This window comes from Rhinopithecus bieti, unplaced genomic scaffold, assembly GCF_001698545.2.
Source record: "Rhinopithecus bieti isolate Rb0 unplaced genomic scaffold, ASM169854v2 scaffold_1530, whole genome shotgun sequence".
Classification (NCBI taxonomy): domain Eukaryota; kingdom Metazoa; phylum Chordata; class Mammalia; order Primates; family Cercopithecidae; genus Rhinopithecus; species Rhinopithecus bieti.
Genome location: NW_016803808.1, coordinates 2,219,827 through 2,230,666, shown reverse-complemented (window position 1 = coordinate 2,230,666; position 10,840 = coordinate 2,219,827). Strand labels below are relative to the sequence as shown.

Below are 10,840 nucleotides of genomic sequence, written 5' to 3'. Positions count from 1 at the left end.
TTTCTTGCAATGTCTCAGCTTTCTTCTCCCAAACATAAAGGCAGATTAATTCAAAGTAGCCCTATTAAGAATATTTGTTTATCATGCCTGTAATCCCAGCACTTTGGGAGGCCCAGGTGGGCGGATCACCTGAGGTCAGGAGTTCAAGACCAGCCTGACCAATATGGTGAAACTCTGTCTCTACTAAAACACAAAATTAGCACATACCTGCAGTTCCAGCTACTCAGGAGGCTGAGACAGGAGAATTGCTTGAACCCAGGAGGCGGAGGTTGCAGTGAGCTGAAATCACGCTACTGCACTCCAGCCTGGGCAATAGAGCGAGACTCCATCTCAAAATAAAAGACATAGTAAATATAAATGAATTAACTCACACAACCCACTTACACACAAACAAAACTAGAATAAACAACAACTTGTAGGAACCACCTCTAGTTGATTTCACCACTTAACAGGGGCAAGATCTTAGGTGGGTCACTTTGTTTAAGGATGACTTGAAATTTTACAGTACTACCTTGGATCCCACATATGAAAACTCTTCAAGAATTTTTTATCAACTAGAAGTTAAGAAAAATACAGTGAGAAATAAAATGAAACGTTCTCACACATATGAAGGCCCAGATCATGCCTAAATTTCTAATGATTTAACTTAAGAAGCTCCTTGTCCTGAGAGATTCCTTTAACCCACAACACTACTCAGATGGGGCAGAGAATCCCAGGACACTACCCAAGCCACAGGATAAAAACACAACCTGTCTTCTATCTGGCACCAACAGACTAATATCTAGCTATACACGGGACTGACTTTAAAGTTGGTTAACAAGTATTTCAATCCATTAAAATAAAACTTAGAAATTACATGCTTAGTCTACACAAGTTTAACTTACTTTAGTCACTTAGTGAACTGTGAATTGGCTCCCATTAGTGGTCAGAATGCTTTGTATTTGGTGTAGAAACCAAATAAATCAAGCTATTATTATCTTGTGAGTACAAACAATGTTTATTTGTTTGTAAAGTGCCAGTTTTATATTTAAGTAAACATTAAAATCTGCGTTGAAGCAGTGGGGCTGCATCTTTCAATTGCCTGTGCTAGTTAAAAGACTGTTTAATCCTGTTGTGCCAAGCTCACTAAAGGGTCACCCCTCACTTTAAAGCCAAGACTGCCATTGTCACTGCTATGGTAAGTCACAGCCAGCCAGGCCTGCTGGCAAAAGGTGATACTACCAGCACTATAAACAAACAGGACTGGTTGTGAGGTAGCTACACAGTTTTAAAGATGCTGTTAATGAACATTACGGACAATTCGCGGTGGGGCTAGTTGGTAACACTTCAGCTGATTTTCTTTATGAGATGGAAAAAAAAAATCAGCAAAATAAGGGCATATCTTCAGTTCATTTAGAAGTCAGCATCCAAGGTAAAAGAATTCTCTGTTGGACTTGACATCACTCCCATCCTCTGATACTCGCCTACTCTCTTCTCAAAGAAGTTAGTCTTTCCTTCCAGTGAAATATTCTCCATAAAGTCAAATGGGTTCTCTACTCTGAAAACCTGAAAAGGTTCACATCAAGATATAAATACAGAGCACCAGTTTCAAAACAAGCAGAAGGCTATGTAAACAATACTTTACCTTGCTAAAACCCAGTTCCAGCATAAGTCTGTCTGCCACAAACTCAATGTATTGCTTCATTAGAGTGCAATTCATCCCAATGAGCTTCACAGGCAAGGCCTCGGTGAGGAACTCCTAGGAACCAAAATACAGCTTCTGAATACAACTAAAGCACAGGCATTTTCTAGCAAGCCTGAGTGACCCATTTCATCACCCACTTACCTGTTCTATCCGAACAGCATTGATAATTATTTCTCTTACTCTCTCCTCTGATGGTTTGTGTACCAGGTGTTTGAACATCAGGCAAGCAAAATCACAGTGTAAACCCTAGGAAAAAAAGTTCAAGATCACTAAAGCCAGAAGACTTCTGTCACTAACATGGAATATGAAATTACTTTATCCTTTTCTGCATTCTCCTTATCCAACATGCTCAGCCATACTGAGAGCACTTGAACTCTCAAAGGGAAGATGACTTCAACTACGGACTTCTCTGCTGACGTCACGGAAGCAAGCTCAGTCCCATTCAAGGGCCTCAAAGCTGCCACCTAGATGAAGACAGGCAAGGTCTATTTCTTGCTCTGCTGTGTGGTGGCAAAGGAGGAGTCAGAGCTTCACTCAAAGTGTTCTTTCTATAGCCATGAGTGCTAATTTTGCCACTACTTCAGCAGGAAAGGTAAAACTCAGTAATAAGGCTAGTTTTTAGATGCTCAGGAAATTTGTATGCAATTTCAAGCAAATCAAGTTTGCAAGTGAGTGCATTCAACACCAAGCTTTACAGCTTACCTCCTAATCCAATAAGGAAGGTCCTCCTACAAGGTAACCAAGTTTGATTTGCCTACTGGGCTCCAAGTAAGATGGAGTTCATGCTCCTGGCTTTTCACATGTGACTTAATCAAAGACATACACTAGACCAAAATGTATACTCATTTCACCTAGATGCTTATTAACACTGAAGTTGAAGGGCAATTTCTAGATCAAACAGAAAAAACATAATGGCTACTATGAACATTTTTTTGGGGGGACAGAGTCTCGTTCTGTCACCCAGGCTGGAGTGCAGGGGTGCAATCTCGGCTCACTGCAACCTCCGTCTCCCAGGTTCAGGCAATTCTCCTACCTCAGCCTCCCAAGTAGCTGGGACTACAGGCACATGCCACCATACCCGGCTAATTTTTTGTATTTTTAGTAGAGACGGGGTTAGCCAGGATGGTCTCCATCTCCTGACCTCGTGATCTACCCGCCTCAGCCGCCCAAAGTGGCGGGATTGCAGGCATGAGCCACCACGCCTGGCTTTACTATGAACATTTTTACGGAAAAGGGGATTACATATAATACCAGGCAAAAATAATAAAACATCCCTTAAAATCCCAATCCCATCAATAACTTGTAGTTTTGGCTGGGCATGGTGGCTCATGCCTGTAACCCCAGCGCTCTGGGAGACCGAGGCGGGCAGATCATCTGAGGTCAGTTCAACCCCAGCCTGGCAAACATGGTGAAACTCCGTCTCTACAAAACTACGAAAATTAGCCAGGTGTGGTGGCGGGCGCCTACAATCCCAGCTACATGGGAGGCTGAGGCGGGATAATCACTTGAACCTGGGAGGCAGAGGTTGCAGTGAGCTGAGATCATGCCATTGCACTCCAGCCTAGAGTGACAGAGCAAGATTCCATCCCCTCAAAAAACAAAGAACTTGTAGTTTTATGCATTCAAAGCCTATGGGGCAATATATATGTACTAATGTATTACGATATATTGAGAATGCAAGTAAAATAGTTTCAGTAAATGAAAGTATTTCCTTCTTTTGTCAAGTATGTGTATGGTTGAACTCACACATTAAATGTGGATATATGCCGTCTAGTACCCCAGGTCCCCATCAGTGAACACAAGAGCATGCCCGAGTTGTGTTTGGGGTTTAGGTCACCCTATTATTTGATTTAGACTCACCTCATCTCTGCTGATAAGTTCATTGGAAAATGTGAGGCCAGGCATCAGTCCTCGTTTCTTGAGCCAGAATATCGATGCAAAAGAACCGGAAAAGAAGATGCCTTCCACTGCAGCAAAGGCTACAACACGTTCACCTATTTAAGAGTTAACACCAAAATGATTCTCATGAGTTGGTATTCAAGGGCCAACAATCCAATATCATTACTTGGAAAATGAAGCTCAGGTTTAAGTAGGGGCAAAGGTCTCCTTACCATAGGTAGCCTCTTTGTCCCCAATCCAGCGCAAGGCCCAATCTGCCTTCTTCTTGACACAAGGCATCGTTTCAATGGCATTGAAGAGAAATTCCCTAGTAGGCACATACAGCATCAACAATTGAAGCATTACAGTAAAAGACCCCTGATTACCAACTGCTAGATAAGAGTTCTGGGACAAAGGCCAAATTCAAGTATTTGCCAATCCTCTTCCTAAAGGAAGAACTCAGACCGAAATATTATATTTTTACTGGTCAGTTTTCCCTCCAGTGTTTTAAAATCTCAACATTTGATTTACATTAATACAAGTTTGGGTATTCTGTAGTTCATATTGAGCTTCAGGGTCTACAAACTGTAAAACATGGTCCAGTACAGCAGGGACATTTGTTGCCTTTAAAATTATTTCAAGTCCAGATCATTGTTCAATTTGAAGAATCATAGAATTTGAATTTGAAGAACCATAAAATCCTAACTGCTATGCTATTATCAGACTATCATTGGGGGCATTATTTGGCCCCAGTTGCCACCATCTATATCATAAAATAATTAAACCAACAAACTAAGAATGCTTCCTACTAGAACTCTGTGCTACACAGTCGATCCCAGGTCGGGAAAGCAAATCCATGGGTACTACAGTTAACTGGGTCTCCCTTACCACCCTCCTCTAACTCCCTTTATTCTGGTGCCCACCGTGAGAGGCTACTGATTTCCCAGCCTTGTTCCTACCCAGATGACCTTGTGTTCTGAATCTGAAGCCAAGGTCAACAGACACTGGGCAGCATTTTTTTTTTTTTTTTTTTTTTTAAAGAGATGAGGGTCTCACTCTGTCGCCCAGGCTAGAGTACAGCGAGATGATCACAGCTCATGGTAAAACCAAACTCCTGGGCTCAAGCCATCCTTCTCCCTCAACCTGCCAAGTAGCTGGGCCTACCAGCTTACACTACCACACCCAGCTGCCTTTCATTCTTTCCATCTCACTGTCCTGTTTGAGACCTGGGTCTGCCTCTCCCTTGATTTTGAGGCTTCCCCAGCAGACCTTCTTGATCCCAACCATTCCCCTTTTGGTCATTTGCCCCCAATCGTATCCCTAATCTTTGCCTTCTTTTCTCAATTTCCACCTATAAACATGTTCAAATCTCTTCACCCACAATGAGTTTCCTCAGTCCTTTCAAGTTACCACTTTTCCTCTTCATGTACTTCAAAGTCTACAATAGCTACTTTAGGTTGCAGCTTCACCACTTCCACTCCATACAGGGTTCCAGTCCCTAAAGCTGACCTTTGTATCTAGACTACTCCAACAGCCCATTTCTAATCCCCCACCTCCAATCTCCAAAACAAGACCTTAAGCTACCTTTATTCAGCCAAACTGCTGCATGCCTAAATCAATCTCAGGGTTCACTGCTGCCGCTGCCTTGTGTAACTCCTGCTAAGTCTTATTTGCCTGTACCGTACTGCAGCTTCCTTAGGAGACAAGTCCGCCCCGTCCTTCATCCCACCGCAGCCCCACATTCTAGCCTCTCAACACATTTACCAAATGAGCAAAGATGGTCAGACATAGGTTTTAGTTTGTCTTACCCAACATCTGGGAATTTTTTCAAAAGAAGGCTTTAGATTGGTAGACATCCAACTCTAAAAGTGGAGTACCTTCACAACTGTAAGTGAATAATAAAGTGAATTTAGGCCCCTTGCTAAGAGCAGACATGACCACGGGTGCTGGGAATGTCTATGACTGTCTGCTTAGTCATTCTGGAGTCATTTTTATCCCTACATGAACTAAAAATTTGTAATATCAACAATTAATGAGTCCTAAAAATCTTGGCATACCACTTGAATACTCACCTTTCTTTGGGATCTTTTATGTAAGTGTCAATAAGAAGACTATACATTTCAGAATGTATGTTTTCCATGGCAATTTGGAAGCCATAGAAACAGCGGGCTTCTGTAATCTGAACTTCTTGGCTAAATCGCTCCACCTAGTGGCGAAACACATCAAAGTTAAGCTTGAGAAAAAACTAACAGCAGCAACGCTCAAGATACTGGTAGCATCGCACTCTTTGTACCATTATAAGGTTTATTTCTATATATATTTCATCCAATTCGTCACAGTTCTGTGATATTTTATATCATACACTCAACTTACAGATCAGGAAATAGATACATATAAAATAAGATTTCTGTGAGTGCTCGATGATTTCTTGATTTATGTCAAGAAAGATCCATTCCCAAGAGATACAACCAAATTATGATTAAAACAGCAAAGCCACAAAAAGGAGGGAGCAGAGCCGGGCGTGGTGGCTCACGCCTGTAATCCCAGCACTTTGGGAGGCCAAGGTGGGCAGATCACCTGAGGTCATCAGTTCGAGACCAGCCTGGCCAACATGGTGAAACCCTGTCTCTACTAAAAATACAGAAATTAGCCGGCAGGTGGCGCACGTCTGAAATCCCAGCTACTCATGAGGCTGAGGGAGGAGAATCGCTTGAACCTAGGAGGCAGAGGTTGCAGTGAGTCAAGATCGCACCACTGCACTCCAGCCTGGGCCAGAGTGAAACTGTCTCAAAAAAAAAAAAAAAAAAAAAAGAAAAAGGAGGGAGCAGATATGGTGGCCACAAGGAGTCCTCCTATTGCTACCACTTAATATTGTCTCAGCTTCTCTAGAGTCAGGAAAATACCATAAGAAAAGAACTGCAAAGTGTTACAAAACAGGAAATGCCATGTAATACAAAACCCAGCTTACAGACACAGAGGCACTCAGCATGGAAAAATGGAAAAACGTACAAGACGAGGAGAGCGAACTAGTTCGACCTCAGATCGTCAATGTCAAATGAAAGACACCTGGGAAACTCACCAAGTTTTCATTTACTATGCCATCGCTTGCTGCAAAGAAAGCCAGAACATGGGATATAAAGTATCTCTCCTCGGGCTTCAGGGATTCCCAGTGCTGAATGTCCTTGGACAGGTCCACCTGAGGTTCGGAAGTCACAATTTTAGCATAAAAGGAAGACAGCAAAGCTTGCAGGACTCACACTGAGCACTCTGAAACGTTAAGTGTGCTGGCACCACTATGCCCCACAGTTAGCCCCCCTTGCCAACGGGAACCTCCAAGTGCATTTATGTCTGAGGCATCACGGTCCCCCTGCAGGGGTCTTCTGGGGTCCTCCGATTACCTCCTCGGCGGTCCAGAAGGAAGCCTCCGCCTTCTTATACATCTGCCAGATGTCATGGTACTCGATGGGGAAGATGACAAAGCGGCGGGGGTTTTCTCTCAGCAGCGGTTCATCCTCCACGCCGGGGCAGCTGCTTTAGTTTTCTGTTGGGGGAGAAAATAAAACATTTAAGTACGGGGCGAACCATATGAAACTAACGTTTTTCTGAACCAAGTCCGTTCCATGGGCGGCAATTTCATGGGGCCCGATGTGAAAACGTGGCTGTCCCGTCGCACTCCGTGGGTCGCAGCAGAGGAGCGCACGCCCAAACCGGCAAATGGGCCGAGGGGCACGGGAGGTCGCCCTGGGGAGGGGCCGCCTAGGCGGGAAAGGAGCCGGCGCGGGAGTGTGAACAGCTGAGGAGACAATGCGGCTTTGGCGCCAAGACGCCCAAGGCCGCCCCTGGCCCCTCTGCCCCACGCCGTCACTCACCGGCTCCGCGGGCTCCTGGAAGATCCTCCTCGCGGTCTTGCTGGCCAGGACGCGGGTCCCGCTCAGGGCTGGCGGCTGCAGGGAGACGTGTGTGAGTGGGGGGCGGCTTCGCCTTCCCTGCCTCCCTCTCCGGGCCGCAGCACCCTCCCCGCGCGCTCACCGTGTTCTCCTTGTCGACCAGGCTGAGCCCCTTCAGCGGCGAGAGCTGCAGCTGCTGCGGGTCCGTGATGGGCGCGAGCGGGATGCGGACGGAGAGCATAGTGGCGGCGCAGCGAAGGAGAGCTACAGGCCAGAACAGGATGGCTGGGACGAGAAGCACGGGCGACCCCTCGGTCCAGCAGCCTTTTAATCTCCCGTGCCGGCCCTTCCCATTCGCTTTGGCGCCCAGGCCCTTCCCATTGGCTGTGCCGTGCCCCCGACCCTTCCATTGGTTGCACCTTGATCCCACCCAGGCTGGCCGCGGGACAGCGCGCGATTTTCAAGCGCAGCGCGGGAGCCTCCGCCGGCGCCTTCCGGGGACCCCCGGGGACACCCCCGTGGACGCCCCTGGGACCTCCCGGTTCCCCCCCAGCTCCGTCCGCTGGCTGGGTCGGGGGCGCCGCCGCCCGGGCCTCCACAGGTCCCACAGGACCAGGACCGCTGTCCCTGAGGGTCTCGGCGGCGTTGGCGCGCGCGGGCCCCTGTTCGCCCGGGAACCGTTTGGGATTGCGTGAGGCGCAGCGATTGGAGCCCGCGGGCGCGCCTCCCGAAAGCGCCTCCTCCCAGCCGCGCCGCCGCAGGGCAGGGAACTTAGCCAACGAGGTTGGTGCAAAGACCTGGAAGACGCTCCTGGGTCGGGGGAGGCGTTGCTGCGACCCTTTGGATCCGTGTCCCTGGGGTGGGGGTGCAAGGGCCCTGAGCCCTGACATTTTGGCGGGGTGGTCGGCGAGGACCCTACAGCCTAAAAGTTAGGGCTGCTGAGCCCCGCGGCTCGTTTTGCTGTGACTGGGACATGCGACCAGGCTTCTTACAGATTCGGTGTCCCCCTGAGTAAAATGGGACTCGTCACTGCGTGGGGTGTTAATGTGGTGAGGAGAACATTCGTTGAGATGACTCATGTAAAATGTGCAGTCCTTTGTAAACCTTCAAACTCCAGGACACGGAAAGAAGGCCCTTGGTGCAATTTTCCACAGAAATCCTGTCTCCTGTCAGACCCCTGTCCCCTACTGTCACCCTTGCTTTAAGAATTGCAAACTGTGGGCGCGGTGGCTCACGCCTGTAGTCCCAGCACTTTGGGAGGCCGAGGCAGGAGGATTGTTTGAGGCCAAGAGCTGGAGACCAGCCTTGGCAACATAGTGAGACGCCACCCCCATTAAAAAAAGAAAAAAACTTGTTTTAATTGCAAACTGAGCAAAAATTCCTGGGAGAAAGTTCACAGAATGATTTTAGAACTAGGATTTAATGTACTACTCATTGGGCATCAAATATGCTGAAGAGGAGTTTGAAAACTCCACTGGGGTAGAGACTGGAACTTAGCAACAGCTTTCATTTAATTGTCTATGTGGCTTTCTGATTTGCCAGGCCCTGCAACGGCAAAATGCCAAAAATAAAGGACGAGAAAGAAACTTTAAGATCCAAGAAGAAATCATTAACCTGAGAAAGCTTCAACAGCTGCACTCAGGGCTGTTATTGAGAGACTCGGGACTTTTTACAAAGCCTTTTCTAGATACTTTATAGAGGGTGGGGTTGGACAGGTACCCTCCCCACCTAGGTCTGTTTCTCTCACTTCTTAAAAGTACTACGGACTTGTATTCAAAGTATTCTCGTGTTGCAGGGATAAGTGACCATCACATTCCTTACACAAAGCCACAACCAAAACTTTGGTGTAGCATGATTTGTTTAAAGCAACTTGCCATTCATTGCCAGTTTCACCCCCAAACACACTAAAGCATCCATCTCCAGGAAATTGGTATTTTTATTGATTACTTTATGGCTGATAAAGCTATTATCTAACAAAATTATAATTTCTTGGTGTCATACTCAACTCAGATTTCAATTTCCCATAATCAACGTCTAAAGCCCTGGTTTTGGTTGCCCTACGGCGCCACGTGCTTTTTTGCTCCTGTTAAACTCACTGTAACTGAAATAGCCAGAGGTGGCTTCACTTACAGTTTAGTTCCTGGCCACGTAATGAACATACCCATTGTAGAAGGCGCGGAAAGATGCGTACGTGTTAGAGGCCAGGTGAAGTCGTCATCCTCCCCTCCCGCGCTGAACCTGAGTCATCTCGGCGAGGCCCTCCTCCCTCCAGGTCCGGCATCTTTGCCCCGCTGCGGAGGAGGTGGCGGCGCCCAGGGCCACGCGGCAATGCGGCAGGTTCCGCCTCTGGGGGGTTGGGCAAAGCAGCCACTCCCGGCAGGGCGCCCACCGCAGGCGGCAGGCTGCTGTTAGCGCCGGGATTTACTCCTTTTTCCCTCGGTGCTCGTTTTTTTTGGTTTTATTTAAGTGAACAGACAAGGGTCTCGCTTGTTTGCCCAGGCTGATCTCAAACTCCTGGCCTCAAGCGATCCTCCCTCCGCCTCCCTAAGTCCCGGAATTCCTGGCGGGAGCCACTTGAGCGCGCGTTTTGACATCTGCATCTACTCCACCATTGGTCTGCACGGGAGGCCCCGCCCCATTTCCCGGAAGGCCCCTCTGCACTCCCAGCCTCAGGTGCCCCGCCCCGTTTCCGCTGCGCGCTCTCCGGCTCACACGCCAACAGCCGGGACAGGTTTGCAGGTCCCTGGCCAAGGTTAGTGCGGCTTCCATAAGGCTGTTCTTACCTGTCCACCATTAGGGTGGAAAAACCGCGGCCCGGGGAGCTCAGCACTCACTGTGTACCAGACGCCGTGCCGAAGGTGGTCATAATAATTACGGCTGCAGCACCCACAGCCTCTGGGCATCTGGATCATGTGAAGCTGTTTTTTTGTTTGTTTTTTTTTTTTTTTTTGAGTTTTTTGTTTTTTTGTTTTGAGACAGGGTCTCGCTCTGTTGCCCAGGCTGGTGGCTGCATCATAGTTCACTGCAGCCTCAACTTTCCGAGCTCAAGTGATCCTCCCACCTCAGCCTCCCAAGTAGCTGGGACTCCAGGCATGCACCACTACACCAGGCTAATTTTTTAATTTTTTGTAGAGATGGTTTCTCGGTATGTCACCCGGGCTGGTCTTGAACCCCTAGGCTAAAGCCCTCCACCCGCCTTGGCCTCCCAAAATGCTCAGATTACAGGCATGAGCCACCGCCCCACCGGGGTTGGTATTTTTAACCCCGTTTCATAGGTGAGGAAATGAAGACCTGAGAGGCAAGGAGACTGCCCAAGGTCGCGCAGCACAACTGCACAGCAGAACGTTTCTACCCTAACTTTTTATTATGAATGTTTTCAACATACAGAATA

At 47.7% G+C, this 10,840-nt stretch overlaps 1 protein-coding gene across 1 annotated transcript; it reads right to left on the bottom strand.

Annotated features, from left to right (window-relative positions):
• Positions 1 to 809: 809 nt before the first annotated feature.
• On the bottom strand, positions 810 to 10,035 carry RRM2 (ribonucleotide reductase regulatory subunit M2). Its single transcript, XM_017853774.1, is given in 12 exon segments — positions 810 to 1,545; positions 1,625 to 1,738; positions 1,826 to 1,930; positions 3,545 to 3,678; positions 3,796 to 3,890; positions 5,635 to 5,768; positions 6,642 to 6,758; positions 6,961 to 7,088; positions 7,091 to 7,103; positions 7,432 to 7,506; positions 7,592 to 7,713; positions 9,611 to 10,035. Coding segments are annotated over 12 exon segments (1,194 nt in total). The 5' UTR covers positions 9,615 to 10,035; the 3' UTR covers positions 810 to 1,392.
• Between the last annotated feature and the right edge of the window lie 805 nt (positions 10,036 to 10,840).